This window comes from Pyrgilauda ruficollis, unplaced genomic scaffold (assembly GCF_017590135.1).
Source record: "Pyrgilauda ruficollis isolate IOZ18807 unplaced genomic scaffold, ASM1759013v1 scaffold123, whole genome shotgun sequence".
In the NCBI taxonomy this organism is placed as follows: Eukaryota; Metazoa; Chordata; class Aves; order Passeriformes; family Passeridae; genus Pyrgilauda; species Pyrgilauda ruficollis.
Window position 1 is genome coordinate 1182311 of NW_024510655.1, and position 27638 is coordinate 1209948.

The window sequence follows — 27638 nt, forward strand, 5'->3', positions numbered from 1 at the left end:
ATCTCCATAACACATTCCACATGTGCAAAAACAACAGGAGCAGTGAATAGAGGTAAGAATTATTTTCTCTTCTTCTCTGAGCTTTTCATTGCCTTCCCCAGGAAAAATTCATTGGAAGTTGTGCCTGCTACTCTCTGTGAAGAGAGCGGCGGCCACAATGAGCTAATTTATAGAAGGAAGTGGAGCAAGCAAACTATTATAGGAACCATTATTAAAACCAGTAGAACAATGCCCAGCACTTGCACTCTATGTTAATCCATCATGAGGCAGGGGGGCTTGGATTGTGCCAGAGGGTCAGAGACCTGATGAAGACTTTCCAGACTTCATCCCTGGAACCACTGACCCCATTTGAGACCACTGACCCAATTCGAGAGAAGAATTGCGCACATGTAAAAGACCAATAAACTAATTTTAATACAAAATGGGGATGGGAGGTGCTGGGGTTATGCATATGTATTATTTTGGGAAATAAATGGAAGGCAAAAATCCTCATGCAGCGCGGTCACGCGCTTCGGGGACGATCCCCACTGTGCCACCTGCCAGCATAATAAACATACCACTTTCTAACTTTGACAAGTTAGAGAGTCTTTGTCTGTGATTTTCGGCTTTAACGATTCACCAGGACACCCTCCCCATGCGTCTGTGGCCTCAGGCTGTGGCAGGGCTGGAGCTGGGCACTGACAGCCTATGGTGAGCAGCTGAGCTGTCCCTCAGGCTGGCTGTTAGGGCAAAGCCACCAGTGCTTTGGAGGGAAAAAGGGAAGAAAAGGGAGAAGGAACGGCAGCCCCATTTCTCACTGAACTTTGATCCCTACTGTGCACTCTTCACCCCTTTGTTTGATAACACCTCAAATTCCCATTACTTGTTGTAGGGAACACCTCTGCCCTCAAGAAGGGAAATTGTGTAAGAGGTTGTAGTAGCCTCACTGTGCCAGTGAAAATGAGTATAATTTTCTTCTGAAAAACATTTTATTAAAAAAAAATTAAAATGCCTGTCCCTAGGAGATGCTTGCAAATGCAAACAACACAAACTGTTATGTCCCTTTAATTGTTTGTAGAGTCGTTGTCCTCGGACAGATGTCACCCACAAGTCTTACTGTTCAATGATTATTCATTTTTTGTTCAGGCTTCATTCTCCATACATCATTCTCTCTCCTTACCTATGTTGTTTTTCTCACATATTCACATTTTGGTTCCAGAAATCATCTACTTCATTGAAATAATGTTTCATAGATCCTAATCCTCAACATAAGGTGAGGTATGACACCAGCTGAATGTGAGACCAACAGATGTTTAAGGCACGGGGTAGCCCTGTCCTGAGGAGCTGATCCCATTTCTCACATCCATGAGCTCTTTGTCTTAGGAGAAATCGTTCCATTCAAATGGAGACCAGAGGTGCTGTTACCTCAGGTCATCATTGCTTCTGGCAGGTCTGGCTCTTGGATGCTCGGGCTGTCTCTCCAGAGACTGATGGCTCAGGGATGTCAGTGCCGAGTTAAGGTTCAGAGACCGATCCAGCTTCCGAGTCTCTTCTTCCAGAACAGCAGCTTTGGGCTCCTTGAGCACAGCTGCAAAGGAGGAGGACAGCTCCTGGTGAAGGTTTGACAGCTCCTGGCTGGTCCTTGCACAGCTCTCAATGTAGTTCTGCCGGTGCTGTCGGTCTTGGGCCAGCTGTGACTGCAGCAGGGACACCTGAAAGAGGCACAAGGCCCGGCTCAGACAAGCCCACGCTGGCAGGAGCACCTGCAGCCCCACGGCACCGGCTCTCGGGGCAGACACAGCCTCCAACTCCAGCCCTCACCAACACTCTGCCCTTGGGCAAGGGGAAAGGAACAGGCTCCCAGGCACAACGGAGCTACGATGATCAACAAGTCCAGTTCAAGGCTGGCAAACCCTTCCCACGCCCACCCCTCAGCTACCACAGGTCTATTTCAGGGACTTCCAATGGGATTTAGAGAACCAGCTCTGCTTTCCAAATCACACATTTGGGCCACTGACCCCTTTCTTCACAGGCTGTGCATCAGCAGGAGAGCTGCTGCTCCCCTGAGTTCCTGCAGGACTCTTCTGCTTGAGTTGCTGGACAGGCAGCTGAGGGACAGAGACCAAACTCTCCCAAACTTCAGAGCATTCTACACAGGAGCAGAGCACAATGTGGACAACTAAGCCCAGTGGAATAATGAGCCTCTGGTATTGCCTCAGGTCCCTGGATTTCTGCTATAATGCAAGCTCCACTGTTACAGAGTCAAGGGAAAATGGAAACAGGCAACAAAGGAGAACATCCTGGTACAGACTGCCCAGGGAAGTAGTGGAATCACTGTCCCTGGAAGTGTTCAGAAAACATGTGGCTGTGGCACTTCAGGCCATGGTTTAGTGTTGGGATTGACAATGCTGGCTTAATAGTGGGATTAGATTATCTGAGAGGGTTTTTCCAACCTTAAGCATTTTATGATTCTATGATTCTGATATTTTCAGGTGACTTCCACTGTTCTGAATTACATCCCATCTCTCTCCCCCACTGCCTGATCTTAGGTCAGAGATAAGACCAAGGTAAAGGATGTTTGGTTGTGGCCAACAGGGGCACAACTGACAACACCTGCTTAGCTCTCACTTCCTGAGAGCCAAGCACAACGCAGGCTGTAACAGCATCCATAGCTGTGCCCATGAGTACAGCCACAGCAGCCTTTGGATGAAAGTCTTCCTACTCCTCACCTGGTTCTGTAACTCAGCTAAGTGCTGATTGCAGTGAGCATGAGACTCCTCCTGTGAAGAAAATGAAAGGATGTTATTTCATTCTGTTTGGTCATAGCCACAGGCAATATTCAACTTCTATTAGGTCTCTACTGGAGGGCTGCTGCCACTGGGATTTCCCATAATTGCTCTGTACCACCAAAGCCTCCTCATACCATGGAAAATGTTGTTCTCACCTTTCTAGAAGCGGGCAACTTGCACTGGTCAGACTCAGAGAGAGAAAATCCAGAGGCATCTGGGAGTAACCGACCCCTAAAACATCTCTTCAGTCTCCTCCGTTCATGTTCCACCTGCAGATTGGATGGGAGAGAGGGTGACAGAAACCTGTCAGCAAACATGGAGCAAAAGGACCTCTGGACATCAAGGCAAGGAGATCCCTACTCTGAGACCCTGAACTGCACCAGACAACACTGGGGGCAAAAAGCTCTCGCTGGGGGCTGTGCAAGAGAGGCCAGTGTGTGTGTGCAGGGACATGGGGCCAGGGAGGGAGGCAGAGGAGTGAAGGTGCCCTTGTGAAAGCCATGGGCTGCCCCAAGAGAGAGGACAAACAAAAGGGTGTGCCACAGCAGGGACAGGGAGAGGCAAGGGAACAAGCAGAGGTCTCCAAAGCGCTGCCTGGGCTAACGTGCCAAGTTCCAGAGGAGCCTGAGGCTCTGCAGAGGCAGTGAAAGCCCAATTTACCTGCTCAAGAGTCCTCCTGAGTTCAGTATTTTGTTGCCTGAGCTCCACCTTTTCATCTTCCAGCTTTGCAACTGCTCGCTGCAGACATTCCAGGCTCTGCAACATGAGTCTCTTCTCTGACAGCCATGACAACTCAGCAACAGCCTGCTGGGCATTCAGAGAGGAGATTCCATGAGCTGGTGCCACATAATGATTAGAAAGGTGTCAGAATCAATACACTGTGGAGAGTGACCACAGCATGAATGGACAGTGCTAAAGCCCTTTTTCTCCTTGTCCACGGGCCAAAACAACACACCCTCTCTCTAGGCACCCTCCTCCAAATCCCCTTGGAGAATTGAGTACTTTGTTCTGTATCTGCTTCCTGCTAGTTTTTTCAGTGTTCCCCATTCTGGGTTTCAGAGACTGGAAGCATTAATTTCCTATCCAGACACTTCATGGTTTTACAAAGCTCTGTAGCATCTCCACCTCTGTCTCTCTCAGGAATTTCTTGTCAGTTGTGAATACTTAAACGTTTACTCCCCTTGGGGAAGTTAATTACCATCTGTGGTCATCCTCTTTGATCATCACTGTAAATTCTCTTACCCACAGTTCTACTCTCTGTCCTTAGACAACCAAATGTGCAAGATGTGGGTGAAGCATGTATTTCTGGAATGATAAAACACTACCGTTTTTTTTTTCTCTATTCTCTTGACCTGTTACATCCTCATACAGAACTGCTCTTTGAAAATACCATGTTATCAATCAGGCCATAAGCATTGCTTGGAACTTAGTCAGGAGCCACCTCCTCCTCCTCCTTTGTGCCTTTCTCCATGAACTGCTCCTTGGAGCACCTATAAATGCAGTCTTGGTATCAGCAGTAAACCAATCTGTGTGGATGCCACTGCATTACCTGACTGAATTCTCTTGCATACCTGACCTACATGGATGTAACTGAAATGTCATGCTCTTTTCACATTTCTTGCCCTTGTCACACCTTTACTTCCCATCAACAGATCTCAATACTTGTCAGCATCCTAGATCAGACTTCAAGTAATATTTCTCAAGACATAAGTAAATGTATAATGCATAAATACAGTGTTTTCTTAGTAGCACTTTTTACATGCCAATATACTAATGGACACTAGAATATAGGCAAATTCTTGGCACAGCTGTAGCACAGGCTATTGCAACTGTTCCACTAGCAGGACCTGAATAAGTTCACTTTGGAAAAATACACACAAATCTGCCTCCGTGATTTTTGGATTGCAGTACAAACATGTCCTGAATGCATAATTAAGCATTTAATCTGACCAGGCAATCAACAGAAATCCCATTCTTTTAACACACTGAAAAAGCTGTCCCTCAGAAATTTCCATCTCGGGAAGCATCCTCGAAGCACCAGCAGTGCAGCTGCTGTTCAGCCTCTCTATACAAAACTCAGCTCAGTTTAGTCCATCACTCTGCTCACCTGCTTCATTCCTTCCCACACCCAATCCAAACCCCCATGGGTTGCCCCCCCTTGCATGGGCACAGGAGAAGCAGCTCCCCATGCCCAGTTTTTGGCCTGGAGCTGATTTGAACAGCAAGCTCCAGAGCTGGATTGGTCATTCCAGGCATGCCAGGAAACAATCTGGCAGTCAATGGTCTCTGGCTGGAGCCAGGCAGACAGACAAGGCTGCCTGCTGCAGCCCGGGCTGCGACACCCCAGCAGGCCTGCACTGACAGGGACAGAGACCCACCTCTTCATGGGAAACATCACTGGAATAATTCAGGGACACTGGAGTGGACTGAAGATCAATCCCAGTGCCTACCTGTTGATGAAATCGGTCTGTGTCTCTCTCTGAAATCATTCTCTGCAGGATGGTTATTTCTTTCTTCAGATTCCCATTGGCCATTTCACTCTTGCTCAGTGCAGCACTCAGGACTTGAGCATTCTCTCTCCATTCATGTTCTCTGCTTTCTCTCTGCTTCAAAGCAGGAGCCACACACTCCAACTCTTCACCACTGGCATCCCTCTCAGCTTCTAACTGTTGGGTAATTTCCTTCTGCCTTTGCAAGAGATGGTCTCTGTCCTGGAGAATTTTCCTCTTCTCTACTTCCTCTTCCTCCCATTTCTGGAGTTTTTGGATTTGTATCTTTAGGGTTTCCCCTTCATCTTTCCATTGCAAAGCCAATGTTAAGTCTTTCAGGAGTTCACTCTGCCTCCTAAGCTCTTGTTCTCTCTCTATCAGAGTCTTCTTTAAATACTTGACTCTGTCTGTCTGGTACTTGATCTCTTTATCCTTCTTTGTCAGGGTCTGCTGAACATGCTGGAGATCTTCCTGGAGAGCTCTTATTTCCACTTCTAACTGCTTTTGCTCACTTTGAGCCTTGATCTCTCCTTCTCTCTCAGGGAAGGCTTCTTTCAGAAACTCTTGCTCTCCATCATGTCTAACCTCTTCATTCTTCTCAGTTAGCCTAAGCTGGAGATTCTGCAAAGTCTTCAGTTCTTCTTCTGCATGCTGAAGTTTTTGCCTAAGAGCGTCATTGTCCTCATCTTTCTTCCTCACCACTTCCTCAAGTAGAGTCACTTGCTTCTGGCATGATGTTAGTGCTACTTTCATGCTTTCTTCACGAAGATGGAACGTGTTCATTTGCTCTGTCTGCTTGAGGAACTCCAAATGGTTCTTATTCAACATCTGGTTTGCTTTGTCTAGATCCTGCTCTAGATTTCTGACCTGCTTGCCTGCCACCTCCTTCTGCTCTTGAAGCTCCTGGACATGCTCTTGCAAAGACACTATCTCTTGATCTCTAGCTTCAAGAGAAGATTCAGCATATTCTAGTTTTTGCAGTATGGCTTTAGTCTGCACCGCTGTCTCTTCCTTCTGCTGTTGAAGCTTTGTGATGGCATCCTCCAGAACACAAATCCTGTCTTCTTTTTCTTTCAGTGTTGTTGCATGGCAATTTCTTTGCTCAGCTTCATGCTTTTCCTCCTTTTCCTTGCATGCCTCACATTGCTTTCTAAGGGAAAAAATTTCCTCCTCTTTTTCCTTTAGTTCCACTTGAAGACACTGCAGAATTTGCTTCTGCTGTTCAGAGTCCTGCTTTTGTTTTTGGAAGGTCTCAATCAGTTCCTTCTGAGATTCAATCATTAAATCCTTTTCTTTCAACACTGTCCTATAGTATTCTAAGTCCCTGTGCAAGACATTAATCTGTTCCTCTTTTTTTTCCTCATAGCTCCTTGTTTGTTGCTTTTGGATGTCCATAAGTCTGTCTTTTTCTTTTAAGGCTGCTAAGGTCTGCTCCAGTTTGTCACGAATAGTCTTTAACTGCATTTCCATGACTTCTTCAACTTCCTGCAATTGTTTTTGTTGTGACTCAAGCTCTTGATCTTTTTTAGATAAAGAAAGTGTCATGATTTCTACTTTACCAAGAACCTCTTGCAGATGCCTATCTTGCTGTTCCCTGTGCTGCTGCAAGAGCGTTAACTCTTCCCTTTGAGCGTCACACTCACTCTCTCTGTCCTTAAGAACAGTTCTCAGGTGTTCAAGGCTAGCATTTAGAGATTTCACATCTTCTCTCTCCTTTTCCAGTTCTTGAATCTGCTGAGTCAGAGAAAGAAGCTCCAACCTTTTCTCCTTCAGGTTTCCTTTCATGTCATCAAGATCCACAAGCAGATTTCTGACTTGTACTGCACCATGCTGTTCTAGAATCATTATTTTTTCCTCCTGGAATTTGACCTCCAGGTGTTTCTCCTCCAGCTCTTTGCTCATCCTGCTGACAGCAGAGTTCTGCAATTCTAACTGCTTCTCCAGCTCCCTTATCAGTTCTTGCTGGGATCTGATCTCTTGGTCCTTCTTTTCCAGCTCTTGGCTCATTTTGTTAAAAACAATCCTTTGCTTTTCTTGCTGCTTCTCCAGCTCCTGTATCTGTTCCTGCTGGGATTCTGTCTTCTGTTCTTTCTCTGTTATGTCCTTAATAACCTGATTAAGAGCAGTTTTATGCATTTCTTTCTGCTTTTCCAACATTCTAATCTCCTCTTGGTACAATTTCATTTCTCCCTCCCTCTCTGACAGAATGGCAGTCACATGAGTGAGATGCTCCTGCAAAGCTTTGGTCTCTGCTGCCTCTTTCTGAAAAATCTCCATTTTCTTCCCCTGGTTTTGCACTTCCTCATTTTTAATTTTTAACATAGACAAGGCAGTTTGGAGTTCTTGTTCAAGGGAATGATTCTTGTCTATTACTATATTTGCTCGGGTTTCAGAGACTGTGACTGATTCTTCCAGAAGTTTTATTTCATACTCTAGTTTTTCTTTATCTGTCTGCAGCCTGTCCTGTTCATGCTGCAAAGCAGGGAGAAAAAGGGTCACTCATTCCTTCTCTCAGTTTGCTTTTCATACCAGATCCGGACTCCTGCTGCAGGGGCAGGCACAGGCTGCCCCTCTCTCTCTCTCTGCCCCTCGGGATGCTGCACACCTTTGCTGGGTCCCCCGTGATGCTGCATCTTTCCCAGCTCCCTCAGCCCGACCCAGATTCCATTCTGCCCTTCCCTGACCTCTTGCAGCTCCACTCCAGTGCTCCTTTGGGGAGGAGCTGCCAGAACTGCAGCCAGGATTTCAAGTGCACGCTAAGCAGGATTCAGGCAGTGCCAGGAGGATGTGCTCTCCATCAGGGAGGAAGGGAAGAGCAAACGCCCCCAGCCTTTCATTCCCTGGGCTTGGGCTGACAGGAGTGGTTTTCCACCTCTCCTGTGTAGAGTTTCCATGGCTCCATCCCCGAGAGCCCCACTGCCCTCTCTGGGAGCAGCAATGGCCAGATCACTCTGTCATTCTCTGCTGCCACCCAGGACGAGTTGTCCCCTTGCAGGCACACGTCCTGATGTGGATCAGCACTTGGCTTTCCTCTCTTCTCTCCCCACTGGCTGCTCTCAGATGGCCAAGGCTGAACACCTCTCTATTAACAGCAAACTTGGGACTCTGCCTACTCCTTCCACATCCAGATGTTTAGAAATCTGAACATGGGTTTGGACACCAGGAATTCCCCAAACCATGCAATGTCAATAGAGACAGTGAGGACGTTGAGAACTAAAGCTTCTTGGGCACAGAAGACCAGCATGGAGGAAAATGAGCAGCCTCAGCATTAACTGGATTTTACACAACTACAACATTTTTCCTCCTTCTTCAGAAGAATGCAATTAGAAAAGTTAAACTGGAAGAAGGTGTCCCTTAGAACTATTAACACAAGGTCCAAACATAGCCAGGAAATGGTTCTCTGTGGCATCTGCCAATCTCACCAGCACATCCTTCCTTTCCTTCTCCAGGTTTTCCAATTTGCGCTGTAGAGATGCCACCTCCTGATGAAGAGTCACAGCCTCTTCCTTCAGGGCAATGGTCTCTTCCTTCAAGGCAGTTTCCAGAGAGGTCTTCTGGTGTTCTGCCCTCATTGCTGCAGCAGGGAAGGAGAAGGAGAAGAGGACAAGCAAAGCAAAGACAAACTGATGTGCATCCTGCAGAGACAATAGCACTGTCTTCTCTACCTGCCTGTGTTTGCCAGGCCCTAAGCCCACACAGGCTCCAAAGCTGACAGAAATGAAGGAAACTTCTCGGCAGAGAAAAAGGCAGGAATGAAAGGGGCAAGCTTCAGAGGGATAGGAAAGCGTGTTTGCTCTTGGCCTTGTGCAGAGTGAGCAATCCAAGAGAGACAAAGGAGAGGGGATGCCTGTGCAGCCCTGCTCCAGGGAGGCCAATAGCCCGGAGGCTCTGGCAGGGCCTGGAGTTTGGGACAATCGAGCTGAGGCATCCAGCTACAGCTCCTTAGCACAGACACAGCACCTGAAAGGCACCAGCTGTGCACAGGATCAGCCCCAGCACAGCCAGATGGCACTGCCAGCCACAGCATCTTTCTCAAGAGAAAGCTTTCACTGGCACTTGGATGGATAAATCTCCCACTGGTTGTTTTTCCCTTCTGCCATCTCTGGGCACTGCCTTTTTTCTCTGTGTGGCATCAAAGAACCCCACTGGAGAGACAGGATGGATCAGTGGGTGGGAGAGGAGAAGCTGTACCTGCCTGACTTTCATCCAACTGTATCTGCAGCTCCTGATTGCAGGCTCTGAGATTTTCCATCTGATCCTGCCCCGTGCCCAGCTCCAGCTCTAAGGTCTGTATCTTCTTCCTTGCATCATTCTGAAAGAGATAAGAGGAGCACAATCACCTGTCATTGTCACTGCTGGCAGGAGACAAAGGGCTACAAACACTAAAGCAGAAATAGCCCATGTGGGAGAGGGCAGCTGGACCCCTACTGGTAGATGTGATTGTGATCCTCCTTCCTCCCCATGCCACTGAGCCACCCCCCTACAAGGACTGACACCCATCCTGGCCTTGGCACAGTGCTTGTCCAGCAGCCCAACAGCAAGACAGGATTTCTGGGTGCACTGGGCACACATTACCAGATCTTTCTGGGAATGCTCCAGGTGCTGCTGCAGGTCTTGCAGAGCTGCTGCCACTCTGTCCACTGTAAGCTCTGTGGGGACATCCCCAGCCTGAGAAGCAGTTAGGCCCATGACATGACCCTCTTCTGAAAAGAGAAAACATTCTGTTTCATGATTTAATCCAGTGGTCTCCAACAAACAAGGTCTCTTTACCTAGGAGGAGGTGCCTTTGACATTGTCTTAGAGCTCACCTTGCAGCAGGATGTGTGTCACAGGCTGTCATTATTCTGATGACCACCAATGTCAACACTGCCCCAGAGACAACTGCATGGGCCCTTGGCTTGACATGGACTTGGCCCTTGCATGGGCTTGACAGGACTTGGTCCCTTCTCCCTTCTGACTCTTATCATTTCCCTACGTACAAACATGGACTTATATCTCCGCAGGGAAGTCAAGCTGTCAAGACTTCCCAAGGCCCGAGTCAGCCTAAACTGACAGGGTAAATGTGTGACACCAGGGTGACACTCCCTCCCTCCACCTGCTCACCCAGCCTCTCACACTTGCCTGAGCTCCAAGTGACCAACTCTCTGCTGTCCCTGATCATGTTGTGGAGAACCAAGAGCAGTTTGTCCAGCTGGGATTGAGTTTCCTGGTGGGCACCACTGGCCTGCTGACACTGTGTGGCCAAGGCCTCTGCTCTGTTCTCAGAGCTCTGGAGCTTCACACGCAGCTCAGACACCTGAGCCTCCACCACGTGCACAGAGTCCCTCAAACAGCGTTCTCCTGCTCGAGACTCCTCCAGCTCCTTCAGCAGCTGCTTCTCTCGAGTTGCCTGGGAAGACTCCATCTGCAGCACTGCGTCCTGCAGGGCCTGGATCTGGAAGATGGATGCACAGAGGCTCAGGGACAGAGCTGCTCCTGAGGCAGCAGAGTTGACAAGACTGAGAGCAACAAAGAAGAAATGATTTCAGGCAAAAAACGTGCCAAAATCTGAAGGAACAGAAGCAAGGATTCCAATGGAGACAAATGGAGACAAAACCGGGGAAGGGAGGCAATGGGAATCCTTGGGCTGCAGCTCTGAACAGCGGCTGAACTGGCTGCGCTGCAAGTGCCCTGCCCAGCCTGCCACAGCCACGGCTGTGTCCCCACATTGCTCAGTGCCCGGCACAGGCACCAACTCTCTCTGGGACAACACTGCTAAGAGAGGGACAGAGGAGCTCCAGAGGAGTCTGCTGCTGCTTCTCCTCCCAGATTTCCTGCTGGCATCCGGGAGAGGATGGGGGAAAACTTCTGCAGCAGACACCAGATCCAGCCTCGGCCTCAGGGTGCAGCAGCAGCCCCGGGCAGAACAGGGCAGCTGGGGATGCTGCTGGGAGGGGAAAGAGGTTGGGGCCTCCAAGCCAAAGGTGCTGCTGTGTGTCCCTGGAGAAGAGGATGCCACTGCACAGCTTACCTGGGTGTTGAGCTCCTGCATTTCTGTTCTATGCTCTGAGTGGAGCTCCTCAGCTTGGGTAAGGGCAGAACGAAGCTGAGACACCTGATTGATGTGGGCCATGTTGTCTTCTTCCAGGGTTCTGAGGCTCAGATCCTTTTCTTCCAGAGACAGAGTCAGTCTGTAGAACAAGGCAACAGATGGCCATGAGAGACATTCATATCCCTTGGGTGCCTCAGAGGGGGTGGTGGAGTTGACCACTATGTGAGGCAACACTTGGAATGTATCAAGCTTTCTCTGGGGTAGATGATGAGTGAGTCCAGAGCTTATGGGTCAGAATAAAAGGACAGACATGTAAGGATGACACTGGTGTGGGTGTTTGCTAGAGGCCACTTGAACAGGAGGAGAAGTAGATGAGGCTTTCTAGAGGCAACATAAAGCAATCTCAAAGTCACAGGCCCTGGCTCTTGTGGGGGACTTTAGCTTCCTGCCATCAGCTAGAGAAGCAACACAGGGCAGGATGTTTCTGGAAAGCTGATGACAACTTGCTGTCACAGGCAGTGGAGGATCCCACAAGGAACAGCATGCTGCTCAACCTTACTCTAACAGTCAGGGAAGGCCTTGCTAGAGATGTGAAGCCTGAGGTCAGCCTTGGCTGCACTGCCTATGAATGAGATCGTGGAGTTCAGCTGGGGATGAGCAAAAAGCAGGGCAGCAAGCAAGATTACAACCACAGACCTCATGAGAGCTAACTTTAGCCTCTCCAGGGACCTTCTTGAAAGCAGCACATGGGAACAGGCCCTGCAGGGTAAAGGGGTACAAACTGATATTCAAGGATCACTTCCTCTAGACTCAACAACAATGCATTCTAGTGAGCAAGAAACTGGGAAAAGGGGGCAAGAGACCTGAGTGGATAAGCAAAGAACTGTCATTCCTTAAGTGCAAGCAGAAAGTACACAGGAGATGGAAGCAGGCTCAGGCCACTTGGAATGAATAGAGACATTGTTGGAGTAAGGAGAACTGAGACAAAGACCAAGGACCACCTTGGAATTAAATCTGGGCAATGATGTCAAGGACATCAGGAAGGACTTTTTTAAATACATCAGTAACAAAAGGAAAACCAAGGATGATGTGTCTTTGTCTGTTCCTAAATGGAGGGGAGACCCTGGTAACAGAGGATGCAGAGAAGGCAGAGTTCCTGAGTGCCTTTCTTTGCATTGGTCTGTACTGAACAAGACCAGCCCTCAGGAGAGCAGGCTAAAGGAATGTTGGAAGGAAGACTATCCCTTAGCAAGCCTTCCCTTTCAAGGAGGACTGGGTTAGTGAATGCCTGGGCAAACTCTACATCCACAAGTCCTCAGGCCCTAACAGGATGTGATTGTGAGTGCTGAGGGAACTTGTAGACACCAGAGCGAGGCCATTCCCCATTATCTTTGAAATTGTCACAGAGATCAGGAGAGGTGCCTGGGGGCTGGAAGAAAGCAAATGTCATTCTGGTCTTCAGAAAGGGAAGCCAGATCCTCGTCTTCAGATGAGGAGCCAGGGAACTATGGTCCTGTCAGAATCACTTCAATCCCTGGAAAGGTGATGGAGTACCTCATGCTGGAGGCCCCTTCTTCCCCACATGGAAGGACAAGAAGGTGATCAGGAATGGTCAGCATGGATTCACTGAAGATAAATCATGCCTGACCAACGTGATTGCCTTCTACAATGAAACATCTACCTGGGTGGACAAAGGGAGAGCAGTGGATATTGTTAACCTTGATTTCAGTGAGGCTTTTGACATGGTCACTCACAATATCCTCCTTGGGAAACTCAGGCAGTGGGGGCTGGAGGAGTGGACAATAGGCTGGACTGAGAACTGGCTGAACAGCAGAAGCCAGAGGGTTGTAATTAGTGGCACAGGGTCTCGTTAGAGGCCTGTCATTGGTGGTGTCTCCCAGGGTTCACTCCTAGGCCCACTATTGTTGAACTTGTTCATCAATGACTTGGATGAGGCGGGCAATGCCTCCCCATCAGGGTTGGCATCCCCTCAGAGGGATCTCAGCAGGCCAGGGATGGGCAGAGAGGAACCTTCTTAAATCCAGCAAGGGCCAAGGCAGGCTCCTGCACCTGGGGAGGAACAGTCCCAGGCACCTGCACAGGCTGGGGCCAGCCTGCTGGGAAGCAGCTTTGTGGAGAAGGACCTGGGGGTCCTGGTGGACAAGAAACTCTCCACGAGCCAGCAGTGTGTCCTTGTGGCCAAAGGGGCCACTGGGATCCTGGAAAGCACTGGGAACAGTATTGCCAGCAGGTCAGGGAGGGGATCCAGCCCCTCTGCTCAGCCCTGTGAGGCACATCTGGAGTGCTGTGTCCAGCTCCGGCTCCTCAGCACAGCAGGGACAGGAGCTCCTGGAGCGGGGCCAGCGGAGGCTGCGGAGCTGAGGAAGGGCCTGGAGCATCTCCGTGCCCAGGAAAGGCTGAGGGAGCTGGGGCTGCTCAGCCTGGAGAGGAGCCCCAGCTGAGAGGGGCCCTCAGCCCTGGGTGTCCCTGTGTGCAGGGAGGGGCAGAGCAGGACCCAGGCTCTGCTCCCTGGGGCCCAGCAACGGCACCAGAGCCACAGGCAGGGACCGATACCCAGGAAGTTCCACCTGGACAGGAGGAAGAAATTCTTTCCTGTGCAGTGACCGAGCCCTGAACAGATTGTCCAGAGAGGCTGTGGAGTCTCCCTCACTGGAAACATTCCAGAATGAACTGGATGCAATCCTGTTCCATGCGCTCTGGGATGACCCTATGTGAGCAGGGAGGTGGGACCACCACTGTGGTGCTAGCAACCTTATCCTTTGTGTGATTCTCTCAATCTGGTTTAGATAAAAAAAATCACGGGTTTAACATGTCTTATGTCAACAAAAGGCATCAGATGCCAAGCTGATTCAGCTCCCAAAGGCTTCAAGTTACAGGACCCAAGGTGGAGCTGATGGATGTATCCAGCTCCTTACAATGAAGCTTGGGTAGTGTCAACACACCCACCTAAGAACACAATACCCCCTAGAGGGAAAGGGCTACCCCAAAAACCTTTGTCTTCAGAAAAACTCTGTCTGAAGGCTTAAAAGAAATTAAAATTAAACACAACATCTAGACAATTAGATGTGTCTGCATGGAGAGTTCAGAATCTGCCACTTAGGAAATGCTGCCAGAGCCCCAGGCGGTGCAAAGATGGCAAAGAGGGAATCCATTCACCACAATGCAGAGTCCCAAGGCTTTCATTTACCTGGCTTTTTCCCCCTCCAGTGCATTCATGGAAGTCTGCAATTCTGAATTTTGCTGAGCCACTTCTTCCCATCGACTCCTTTCCCTCTCCAAGTACTCCAGATGCAGTTGCAGCTCCTTGTTCCGATGTTCTGCCTCCTCCAGCATTTTCTGGACATGCTCAACCTCCAAGAGCTTCTGCCTGGACTCTTCCTGGGCCTCCCTCACATCTTGCTGGGCTCTCTGCATACATTCTGCCTCATCTCAAACAGCACCTTCTTGTGCTCCTGCTCTCTCTCTGCCTTCTCTTTTTCCCATTGCTCCAGCATCTCCTGCATCTCTGCACGGTGCCTTTCGCGGTCACTTGCCTGAGGAGGGGAGGAAAAATTTGCAAGATGAAGTCCCAGGCAAGCTCCTTGCTGAAAAATGTGAAGCTTCATCCCTGCCACATCCCCCAACTGGAAAAGACAACAGCACTGGCTTTCTGCACACCAGAAACCGTGTCCTGTCAGGGGATTCAAAAGGAGGCTCAGCAGGTGCAAGAACCACAGACTTGTGCAATCTCTTCTGTTGGCAAAGACCTTCCCAAGCACTGAGTCCAAGCACGCAGAAAAGGAGGTGTCACCTTGCCCTCTCTGATGCCCCAGTCACAAGGACTGGAGGACCAGGGACAAGAGGCCTGTTCCATTTGCTTCCAGCCCAAAGCCAATCCATCTATCCACCATGGGAGCAGAGCAAGAAAGGATCTGAGTTGCCACGCCTGCAGCCATCAGCACTGTTGGCAACTGCTCAATGCTGGCATCTGCCCCACGCTGGCATCTGCTCAGTGGCAGGTGGGACTCGGGGATGACCCTGCCCTGGGCTGCCACGCTTTGGGTGGGCACTGCCCAACCTGCTCTGGAACTGCTCTTACACCCTCACTGAAGCCGTGGCTGCATTTACTGTCCCAGCACCATCCTGGGGGCCTTCACGCACCTCCAAGTCCGAGCTGCTGGCTCTGCTGTCTGGACCAGCAGTGGGAGGCCTCTGGCAGAGGATTGCTGCCCTTTCACACCCTCAGCCTCTGCTTGTGCTACACCAACCCACAGGCCTGGCTTGCACAATTCAGAAGCATATTGTCCCCTACCAGGTCTTCCAGGAGCTTCTTTATTTCCACTTGCTGAGCAATTGCCTGAGTCCTGAGGCTTTTGTGATGCTGCTGCTGTGCCTGCAGGAGCTGTTGAGCTGTGTCTTCCTGTTCCTGCCTCCTGAGAGCTCTCTCTGCTTCCAGCTCACGTTGCAGGCACTTCACTTCTCCTGCAAACAAGACCAACAGCAAGAGTCAGAGTCTTTACTGACTTTACTGACCTCAGGCCCTTTCAGTGCCTCCAGCCCCAACACTCCTTAGAAGCTCTGTAGACAGAGGTGGCTATACAGGGTGCTTAGCTTCTCTAGGCAGGAGCAGCACCACAAACAAAGCACACGAGGTTCTCACCTTCTATCACCTCCTTGGCCTGTGTGACTGTGAGCACTTGAGCTTCCAGATGGTTCCCAGTGATCTCCAGCTGAGCTATCTGCTGCTGAGCAGCAAACAGCCTGGATTCCAGGCTCTCCTTTGCTGACCTGCAAGTTGCAAATATGGAGAGACATGAGTTGCTTGCTCCAGATGCCCACAGCCGGTTATTCCAGGATGACGTGGCTCAAGATCCCCACACCTGAGTATGGAAAATGGGTCAGCTGGAAACTCATCCAGAGAAGGCACATCTGTGCCATTTCAAGAGCAGAGCAGGGCCCTCTGAGGGACTGCCCAGGCCTTCCTGATGGCCTGGCACAGCACAAACTGCCCAGCCCAACTTGACCTCAATGGCCAAATCTGCATCTGAAAAGCACAGAGGATAAAATAAACCACTGTGTAGTGTTTATCACCTTTATCATTACAGCTCTTCAGCCCTGTCCTGCCCCTGCAGGGTCTGCTCCCTGCCTTCACCTGGTCTCTGCCAGCTGCCTGGAGAGGTCATGTTGGTGGCGCTCTGTGGCTGCCAGTCGGCCCTCAAGGGCAGCCTTCTCCCGGCCCAGCAGCTCCTTCTCTCTGCATGCCTGGGCCAGTTCATGCCCTTGGTCAGAGGATTCCTGGCGCAGCTGCTCCAGAGCCCTGCTCAACGACTCTTGCTCCTGGGAAACCTGCAAGTGGGACAAGGTACAGCTCGAGCCCTTCCTCGGGAGCCCTGTGCAGAGCCAGCCAGTGCCACCTCACAGGCAGCCAGAGGACAAGGAGCACCAGTGCTCTGGGCTCAAAGTTTCACAGCATCTGCCCTGTGCAGCTCTGGTAGCCTGGGCTGCCAGAAGCCTCTGGCACTGTTACCTTGGAAGAACTGTGTCAGGCCCTGCTGCCTTGCCTGGGCCCACACAGCTCCTTCCCAACAAACATCCCTACTGCAATCTCCCGTGTTGTCACCTGAAAATGCTGCATCTTCCACAACTGCCACTTGGCATACCAAATTTCTCTCTGGATCTGTTTCAGTGATGGACATTTTCAGGAAGCTTTTGGAAAACAAATTTGCTTCCTGAATCAAGGGAAAATATACAGCATTTCCCTGTCCTAGAACAAAACCCACATCCAAGTGTCACCTCCTCGCATATTCAAAGCCACTCTCTGCAAGGAGAGGATGTTTGCAAGGGAAAGAGCTCTTGTGCTGGGCAGACATTTAGTGACTGATGGACGTCTGGCTGATGTGGCCAAAGCACAACCTCTGCTGTGCATTTGCCAAGCTTACCACATTGCCCAGAATTGAGACTGTCTGAGAGAGACAGTGAGAAACAAAGCCCTCTCTTGCAGCTATCCTGTAACACCCAATCCAAACATGCTCTGGCACAGCTTGGGGCTGTTTCCTCTTGTCCTGGCCCTTGTTCCCTGGAAGCACAGCCTGACTCTCACCTGGCTGCAGCTTCCTGTCACAGGGAGTTGTAAAGAGCAAGAAGGTGCCCCCGAGCCTCCTTTTCTCCAGGCTGAGCCCCTCCAGCTCCCTCAGTCACTCCTGGTCACACCTGTGCTCCAGACCCTTCCCCAGCTCTGTTCCCTTCTCTGGACACGCTCCAACTTCATGACAAAAAGTATCAACAGAAACATGCAGACCTGGTGTTTTGTTGGTTTTTTTTCAGAAAAAGGATTCAGAGCTACAGAGTTTGATCCTTTTGCCAGTTTGTTTCTTTTGCCACGCACTCAGATGAATGGAAAACACAATTCTCTCTCTGCAACTTATCAAGAGCCAAAAAAGAGGCCAACAAAGACAGGTGGACTAAAACACTCTGTAGAAGCAGAGAACAACTCCAAGAACTGTGGAACAGCTCTGCAAGCCACCCACATGTTTCCAAAAAGGAGCAAGCAAAGCCTTGTGACCTCTAGCACTACCACATGTCCCCCTGACAAAACCACTGCAGAATCCATCAGGTAAAGCTTCCCTCATCCAAGCAGCCCAGTGCCTACATGGATGCATCATACTTTTGATCACCTGATGGAATTTCTCCTGGGTATCTGCTTTCTCCTCTCCCAGTGTACTAAGCTCCAGCCACAGCTCCTCCCGTTGCTCCTCTGCTTCCTTCAGCAGCTGCTCTAGCCGGGCTTTCTCTGCACAGAGCTCTTTGTTTGCTCTTTCACAGAAGTTCAGCTTCTCCTGCTCACAGATTTTTGCTCTCTCCATCTCATCCACTTTAGCAGACAAAACTTCCTTCTCTTGCTCCAGCTAGAGTCACAGAAACATACAGGAAATAACGTTAGAGGAAAATAGAAGAAAATAGAATGATTACTATGAAAGATTGGCTCAGACACAAAAGGAACACTGCCACAGTCAGTTGGGCAGACTGTGCCAAGCTAAGAAGGCTGAGAAGCAGCAGCAGCTGGAGACAAATTCCTGGCACACCTCTGGCAACTCTGCTCACCTGCCACACATATTTGTTCAGCTGCACTTTGTCCAATGCGAGAGCTTCATTGATGCTGCTCATCTTCGCTGCTGCAGCCTGTAGATCAGCTCTTTCAGCATTCAGCTTGTTCTGAGCCCCTGTCAGCTCTGCCACTGACCGTTCTGCCTGGAGAGGCAAAAGAACAATGGGACAACAAGGGCAGCAAAATCCTGGACTGCAGGCAGCCACTCCACCTTCCCTGGGCGTCTTCGACTTATTCCTAGGGCAGAGCTCCCAGTAAGATCATGGGGACCAGTGATCCCGAAGAGCCTGTCTGGTTGGATCACCATTTTCCAAGAAGAACAACAGTGTCCCTCTCTTCTACTGCCAGAAACAGCATCTCAAGTGATCTTGGTGGCACTGCTCCCATTCCCACAAGTGCTGCCTAGGAATAAGGTGTCCATACCTTCTCCAGAGCCATGGCAAACTCATCCTTCTCTTGCTCCAGCAGATCCTTCTGAAGCTGCAATTTCTCCAGTGTCTGTCTCTTGACTACCAACTCGCTCTGCAGTAATGAGTGTTTTTCCTCAAGTGCAGCCAAGTCCTTCACTCTGAGGAGGTGAAAGAGATTCTAGAAAAACAGTCTATGCTACAAGAGAGGAGCAGGCACCATTCGTTCCTTCACACTGGGCCTCCCCAAGCCCAGCACTGCCAGAGAAACCTTTAACACTCACAGGAGCTCCTGCTCACGGCGTGCTCTCTCCATCCTGTCCTGTTGCTCTGCCTTTTCTGCCTGGGCTGACTCTTCCTTCATCTGCAGCTCAGCATTAATCTGACGCAGACATGAGGCTTCTTGCTCCCTTAATCCAAGCTGTTCCTGTAGCTCTTTCCTAGTTTTCTCGAGGTTTGTACAGTCACTGCAGAGACAAGGCTCAGTCAGAAGAACCCCAGAGGCCTGAAGAGTCAGCAATGCCATTCTCAGCACTCCAGGATGGAGCTGGGAGCAGTGGGCTAAGGAAGACCTTGCTCTTTCCCTCCCAAGGAAATCCTCCAGAGGCAAAGGGAAAGGAAGGCAGGATTTTGCCTTCCTTCTGTTAGAAACAGAGGCTGGGCAGGGGCATGCAAAGAACAGAATTCAGGGAAGCAGCATGGTGAGAAGAAGGAGTCTTCTATTCCAGCATGGCTCTGCATCTCCCAGAGGGAGTCACATGAAAACCCAGTCAGGACGATGCTCAAGAGCCACACTGAGGCCTACACATGGTAGGCAGGTGATTTCTTCACCCAGAACACCTCTGACCTCCCAGGCTTGGAAGCAGATTGCCTCTGGAACTCAGGAGAAGGAGGAGACACTCACCTTCTGAGTATTTCTACTAAAGACTGAAGGTGCTGTTGGTGGCTGCTGGACTCCTTGCATTTCTCCTCCAGTTGCTCAAGTCTTTGCTGCACCTCCCTGCACTTCTCTTCCTGATGTCTCTGTTGCTGCAGCAGGAATTTGTTTGAGTCTTGCCTAGCAGAAAGCTCTTCTCTCAGGGCCTGCAGGAACGGGCAGGGAAGGAGCACAAATGAGCAATAAGGAGCAGGGAAGATGGCTCCAGAGAACTGGAAGAAACAGCTAGCAGAGACAGCACCCCTGAAGGCAAAAGCTGTGCTGAGAGGGTGGGCATCAAGGAGAGAAAAGCAGTAGAACAGAGAGTTGGGAAGACCAGCAAAGCAGTGCAGGAATATGAAAGTGCAAAGAAGTGCCTCAAGTGGCTGAGCAAATGGAAAGGTATCGACCTGAGCAAGGCCTCAGCACTGAACCTGTGGCCACCAGGGAAGACACAAAGCTCTCACCCGTGCTGCCCCTCGCATCCTTGCCAGTGCTTCCAGAACCAGTCCAAAGGCATGCCCTGCATCAACAGATCTCGGAGCTGAGAAGATGTCCCCAGAGTTTGCATGCTGGGAACTGCCAGTGCAGATAATGCTGACCATGCTGTCACTGTCGTCTAACACCATCTGAAAGCCCACATCCACCTGTTAGTCTTTGCTCATTTTACTTGGTTTTCTTTGTCTTGTTCTCGTTTTCCTCCCACTTTACCCTGGAGTCATTCAAAATTCAATTTTCTCGTTTCTTCAGTCCACAAAGGTTTGTCCCTGTGGCTACATGTACTCCTGGGATTTCTGAATACAGCTACTCTTCACAAGTGTGAAGTGGCTGGAGGCTGCCTGAACACTCACTTTCTTGCAGCTGTGTAGAAGAGCTGACAACTAAACCCTTCTCTATTAAGAGAGCTTCAATACTAAGTTAAGGTTATCCCTGAAAGTTGTGATTCTGGGGAGATTACAGCAGTCAGTGAAAGTGAACACTGAGGGAAGGAGCAGAGCTGGCAAGTGCATCGACTGAGTCAGTGACCTTTCAAAAAGATCTGAAGAACAACTGACTCACTGCTCAAAGAGGGTGAGTGAATTGCCCAAGAGACACAGGAACACAAATTTCAAGTAGCACACTCCGAAAACACAGTCCAAGAGAGACCTTAGTGGGGTGGTGAAGGCAAAGGTACTGAAACTTCTAATGACTCACTGAATTGTCACAGCACAGCAACTCACAAGTTACAACAGGTTCTGTGTCAGAAAAGTGGTCTAAAAATTAAACAGGCAATGGCAGTTAACACAGATAATAGACAAGATATATCTCTAGTCCCTAGGCCAGTCTGTTGCCTTCCTCAAATACTTTAAAATGTAATTTACAGTGATGTGGCCCCTGTACCAGGTCTGTACTCACCTCAGTGATATTTTTAATGAGCTTTTGAAGGAAAAGATTCTCTTCTTTGGCACTGTTACTCAATGAAGCTGCAAATTCTTTCTCTATCCAACTGGATTCCTGAGAACAGAATAAAGAAAGGGTGGGCACAGAAGAGCTGCTCCCATCTGCAGCATTCCCATCCTCAGTAGCAGTCACACTGCTAAGTCTCAGCTCTAGTGATTCCAGTATATTCCTGTCCATATCTATTCCATTTCTTCTCCAGTAAAACTACAAGGAAGACCAAAAGCTAGTTTTTATAGACTGCTATTGAACAGTCAGTTCCAAGGAACTCTGATCCCCACAGTCCTAAAGTCACAGGCAGAAGAGCATTGGTGCCACCCCCTCAGAGGAAGACACCTGAACTGTCTGCAGTTCCTCTGGCCCTGCCTGCATCTGGACTGACTCCACATCTGCTGAACACACAAGGAATATTTTGGCACGGTGCCTGATGTTCCTATACACTGGGCATCTTTACTACTGTTTCTCCTGAGGAAGCCACACCTCTGTGTTCAGACTGGAGAGTAGACACTGGGCTATCTCCCAGGTAAAGGTAAAACATACTAGAATCTCCACTGTGTCGTTAAGTGTTTTCATGGTCTTCTCCTTCTCCTCGTTCTGCTTCTGAGACTGTACAAGCAAGGCTGAGAGCTCCATCACCCTGAGAAGAGAAGGTCTACGTGCCATTCCAAAAGCTTTGCACACCAGCACCTGGTTAAGAGCCAAGCAGCTCCCCAAAGCATAGCATAGCAAAGTTCAGCCCAGGAAACACAGCAAAGACAGCATTCATCTCTACAGGTTAATACACTTGATGTTGCAAAATGGCACTTCTTGCCCCAAAGGCCTCTGCACTCAGTCTTGCAAGGAATTGTCAGCACAGAGGTGCTGCAGAGCTTATGGTGGCCCTGGGCAAATTCCTCCCAACTCCTTCAGCACAGCCCTGAGAAGTAAAAGGGCTGTAGAAGAAACACAAGAAACATTATCTTTATGCTGAAGTTTTTCACCAAGCAAAAGCACTATCAGAGGCTCTCTCTTTTTCAGTCTTATCTTACTTGGAAGAATTTCTGTCAGGCAGATACATTTTCCATCCTTTCTGTTGAAGGCAAGAGTTTGACTGGGGACAGACACAGGGCTGTTCCAAATGTGAGCACAGCCCATCTGTGAACCCAAAAAGCTGCCACAAAAGATAATGCTGGCAATAACAAAGTTAAAACACATTTACCTGTCCTGAAGCTCTTTCTTCTCCATGTCACACCTGACTTGTAAGGCTATCACTTCCTGAGCTGTCTGGTTTATTTTTGGTTCCACTTGCTGCTCTGCCTGATCCTTCAGGGCAGGTTTACCCAGAGGGATGGACTCCCTGAGGTGCACACAGGAGTTCAGGCGAGAGCAGTTCACAAGAATAGATCCAGAAAGCCTCATTTGTTCTGCCTTCAGCTCTGACAAATCTCTGAAGAGGAACAAAGAAAGAGCCAATGTTCACTCCACCATCTTTATCAGCTGATTCACTTCTGAAGCATGCAATCATGCATCAGGAAGAGCTGGCAGGCAAGGTAACTTCTTCACTGGGGACAAGTCATTCACCTGACACTTGGGGACCTTGGGGACACTTGTCAAGAACACATCTTGACAGCTGAGCAATGACTTTACCAGGTAGCCAAGTGTGGAGTTTGTTTTCTTCTCAGATATAAGAAGTAAGACATGGCACAGGCCAGAAGGCCTCAAGCACCTCTAATTACTCTTATTGACATACTGTAATTATCATTAATAGATATTAGGAATTTTACCAAAATCCCCAGCTTTTATATACTCTGCTCTTGAGTGCTCTGTTACCCCCACTGGGATTGCTAAGAAGCTCAAGACTATACCTATATAATAAAACATTTCAGAAAAGTGGTGTAAGAATCAGCCTGAAATGCTGTAACATAAAAGCACAAACAACACAAAGACTAAATAGCAGGTCAGGCAGACTCTACACAATAGGGAAGACTTATAGTCAAATAAGACAAATGGGTTACAGTAACCCAGAGTTTGAAAGTGCATGTTGACTCCAGAAGGTACTATTATGGCTACACTATTTTTCTTGGGAGAAAAGAACCTCAGAGAGCCCAAGAACAAGAAAACAATCATAAAAAGAGGTATCAAACTAAGCAAAATAGATTGGACGAATGCAGCAACAGGGTAGAGAAGCTATTCTTTCCCTCAGCAATGCTGGGAGTGGATACAAACTGACCAGAATAAATGTGTGCTGGAAATGAAAAGGGAAAAAAATATGCATTAATTATCTTTCTCTTAGGAGCAGTGGGAAAATAAACCTGGTAAGATTTTTTAAAGGGAGGTTTTTATAATTTCATAAAAGAGACCACTCTATATGCTGCATGCACAGCTTCAGTGAGTCTCTTCCCAGGTGTCCATGAATTTCTGTGCCTGTGTTCACATGCCCATACATCACCACAGTCATCACCTGCTCAGAGCCTCTGCTGTCCTCATGGCCCAAGCCCTTCAGCTTTATCTGAATACCAGCAGCCAACAACTCTTCTGAGAACAGCCCAAAGCATGCTGAATGGCATTGCTTCTGACTGCCAAAGGGGAAATCCTACCTCTGCTGTAACTAATGCAACACCAAGGTTCAAAAAGCAGGACTGAAAAGCAAGCAAGCCACATGTTTGCTGCAGGAGATCTCGCCTCAACCTCCACTCACCGGTCAGTGGCAGTCTTCATTTCCAGGAAGTGGCGGCGGAAGGTCACCACCTGCCGCCACAGGCTGAGCAGACGGGTATGTTCCCCCCTTAAGTAGCTGTCATAAAGCTTAATATGCAAAGACAAAAAGAAATGCCAATTCAGCCTTTACTGTCACTGTAACATCTCCCAGACAGGAGAGAGTAAATCACCATCACCAGGTGCCTTTTAGTAACTACTGCACCAGGGGCATCAAGGACTAAAGAGGCACCACAGAGGCCCACAGAAGGGAACCACCTGCCCAGAAAGGAACATTCACACTTCTCCCATAGCAGTGCGTAGCAGCAAAGCAAGCTGATCGTGATTCACCACCTCAAAGTCCCAGCAGAGGAACACAAACACAAACTCTTTCAAGCCCAGTGCCAGGTTGGCTTACAACAGGCAGTCAGTACAAGAGGCCTGTCTTGTTCCTGTGTTGGCCACTTTGAATCTGAACACACACAGACCTCTCTGGTCTCAATTGCTCAAAACAAGGATTAAGGAACTATTAAAGAGACAAGTGTTCCTGTGACTGCCCTACAGTGCCCAGCTCTATCTTCTTGACCAAGCAGGCAGTCACAGAAGGTGGGCATCTTCTCCCAGCACCCTCTGCTGACACTCCTCCCTCCCACACCCCTGTCCAGAACCAGCACCCCTGTCCATCCTCAGCAGAGCCACAGCCTCCACACAGCAAGTTCTCCGTGCCAGGAACAAAATGCATTCCCATTCCCCTCGCCCATCCTCACCTCCCGTTCAGTGCGCCATTCACTCTCCTTCAACTCCAGCTCCTCCCGGGCCCTCATCCAATCCACTGTCAGTTTTCCAACATCTTCTTTGAGGGCAGAATTAACCTCACTGGCTTTATCGAGGTGCTCCCGCAGGAGAGTGTTCACTTCTGCCAGATTCTCACACCTTGGAAAGAGAGAGAAACAACAGTGAGGTCACTGAACAACAGCTGTCCAGCCTCCCTATGATTTTCCAGCTCCCTTAACACTGACTTTGTTGTTTGAGAGGCAGTAAGGGCACTTTACATTGTTAACTAAGATCTCTCTGTCATGAAAACGTCATTTGCTTCTCTGTGCTTTGAGCCTTCAATTTCCATCCATGATTTTGGTCTCCCCTTCAGCCTTGACGATGCCCACAGGTAACAATTTGCCCCCTCTTCATGCTGATGGTTACTGGATGTATCACTTTTCTATAGCACTGTCCAGAGTTGTTCACCTACTCAACCACAGAATAATTTATGCTGGAAAGGGACCTTTCACCCAGAATACACACCCCACTTCCCCACTCAAAGCAGAGCCATTCAGCACACAGCACTATTACTGTACCACAGAAAGCAGATTGTGGACCTTTCTCCTGTCAAAGCACCTTGCCCAACCGCTTCCCTTGGGGAGACCAGGTAGCACCGACAGGTTTTCCCTCACTTCCATGAGCATCCAGGATACCAAGTATGAAGAAATGCTTCTTCCTTGTACCTTTGCTGCTCCTCTTCCACCTGAAGCAGTGCTTTCTCCAGGCTGTGGTCTGCTGTGGCCTCCCATCTGCCTGGAAGGGATCCCTTCAAGAAAGGAAATGTTTAGTCAAATGATAGTGTTTCCTTCACCACTGTCAGCATCCACCATTTTCCCATCCATTTGTTGGGTATCTCAGGAGCTCATGGCTTCTTCCAGGTGTAACAGTGCTATGACTACAGGGAGGAAGGGAAGGGTGTTAGTGTGAGTAGCTCTCCTCACTCTCTCACTGCTATGTGTCCTCACTTCATGACCTCAAGTGCTGATTTGGACTTGAAGCCTGGGAATGCTCTCCTATTCTTCCACCCTTTGCCTTCTAGGTTTATTTTAGCTATGAAGCAGAAAGAAATGCATAGAGCCAGTTCTGTATGTTGACCACCAGCCTTCCTGACTTCCAAAAAGCTGTTTCAACTGGCTCTTTCTCCAGGACAGTTGTATCATGTAACATGCAGCACAGTCCTCTCCTGAGACCCAGGACAAATGTAACTCTAAGGAAGCACTCTTTCACAAAATTAAAATCCTCAGCTGGGTTTTCTGGACCCACATTTCTGGGACTACTGACTGCCCTAAGAATGGCAACTGGAGAAAACACTGATGGGAAAACTCACAGTGTTTCTCTAAATCCTCAGACAGTAAAAATCTGCTTTCTTCTAATTGGATTGTGGAGGGTTTTTATTGGTCTGCATTTGGGAAGGTTAGATACACCCTTTTTAGTTCACAACCTGCAGCATACTTACCCCTGCAGCTTTCACTTGCTGCTCCAACTCTCGACACCAGGTCTGGTACTGCAGTACCTGAATGGATACAGAGAATGAAGATGAGAGAAGCAGCTTGTTATAGACTCTGCTCACCCCACACTAACTTTTCTCTGACTCTGTCCAGCACAGTGATTCTGATACGCTCAACAAGAAGTCACTGCAATATAGGGAAGCTTCACTTTAATACGACAGAGATTGGGGCGGGGTTTCTTTCAGCCGTAGCACCTTTTGCTCACCTCAGACAGCGGCAGCAAGCAGAACCATGGGACAGGTGTGGGCAGCTCTACCTGACCTAAGGCCCTCACGTACCCCGAGCCAACATTTGGCTGTTCAAGGGGGTCCCTGAAGCGATCGAAATGAGTTTTCAAACTTGCTCTGCAAGCAAACCGGCCGGACTCCTGCCCGCTGCTAACGGGGCCGAACAGCAGCGATGCTGCAGGCACCGAGATCAGGAGGGGCTCGGCAGCGAGACCGCGGCGGGACGGGCGCCCCCGGGGCCTTCCCGCCCCAAGTTCCGAGTTCGGCGCCGCCCGCCCGGGGAGGCCCAGCGGGCCCCCGCCGAGTCCCTCTGGGCAGCGCGGGCGGCCCTGCAGCCCCTCCCCGCCGCCGGGCACCGCCCGCTCCTCACCTCGTCCTGCAGCTGCCGCACCAGTCCCGCCTGCCGCTGCTGCGCCTCCTCCGCGCTCCGCAGCCGCCGCCGCAGCGAGCCCGGGCTGAGCTCCCTGGGGCTCGAGCTGCCCGCCATGGCCGGCCCAGCCCTGCCCTGCCCTGCCCAGCCCAGCCCGCCTCGAGGGTCCCGCCCCGCCGGCCGCGGGAGGAGCGGCTCCCCGGGGCCGCCCGGAGGCAGCGCAGGCTCCGTGAGGGGCGGCGCGGCCTTCCCGTGGCGGGCCCGGCGCTGGCCGCTGTCGGCGCTTCCGCTCCGCTGCGCCGGCAGGGAATTTAATCAGAAAATACGGTGATGGTGAACCCTCCGCATTTCATCGGGAATTGTTCTGAGAGTTAGTTAAGTTAACCCCATTGCTAAAAATATGTTTCACTTCGTATTTAGCTGCTGAATAAAGCTGGCTTGTTTTCAGTCCCTGCTTTTTCCCGTGACAGTGAATGCTTCATCACTCACATTCTGTTTTGTTTTGGTGGGGTTTTTTTGATTTTTTTTTTTTTTTTAAGAGGTGGAATAAACGAATTGTCAACAAAATTCTCTTTGGTCAGCATCAGCGAAGTAATTTGGGATCTTGGAATCTCTCTCTCAAATCTGGAACCATTTAAACATGCTTCTATTGCAAAAATGAACAATACTTATCAAAGGCAACTTAGGCCCATTAACATTGTATACCAAATGGAGGGACTCTGTTAGTGAATAGGCTTGAAGAAGCTTAAAACAAACCATTAATTTCTCTAACTGGTAACAGGCAGAGCTACCAAAAATTAGGAAAAAAATTAATTTCCACTTAATTCAGAGTTGGGGGAATTAGGTACATCTGTGGAATCAAGAAACAAAAATAACACTCCCACTCAGGAT

The 27638-nt window shown here is 49.5% G+C and overlaps 1 protein-coding gene across 1 annotated transcript; it reads right to left on the minus strand.

The window, feature by feature from the left end:
* Positions 1 to 926: 926 nt before the first annotated feature.
* CEP250 (centrosomal protein 250) lies at positions 927 to 26877 on the minus strand. Its single transcript, XM_041490502.1, is given in 29 exon segments — positions 927 to 1691; positions 2709 to 2759; positions 2924 to 3037; positions 3429 to 3575; positions 5219 to 7729; positions 8680 to 8831; positions 9449 to 9569; positions 9833 to 9960; positions 10379 to 10691; positions 11268 to 11427; positions 14497 to 14720; positions 14723 to 14842; positions 15601 to 15770; positions 15949 to 16076; positions 16441 to 16634; positions 17963 to 18193; positions 18390 to 18536; positions 18817 to 18961; positions 19085 to 19267; positions 19705 to 19883; positions 20184 to 20345; positions 21112 to 21210; positions 21694 to 21790; positions 22352 to 22579; positions 23831 to 23937; positions 24594 to 24759; positions 25326 to 25408; positions 26099 to 26155; positions 26748 to 26877. Coding segments are annotated over 29 exon segments (6825 nt in total). The 5' UTR covers positions 26865 to 26877; the 3' UTR covers positions 927 to 1400.
* Positions 26878 to 27638: the final 761 nt, after the last annotated feature.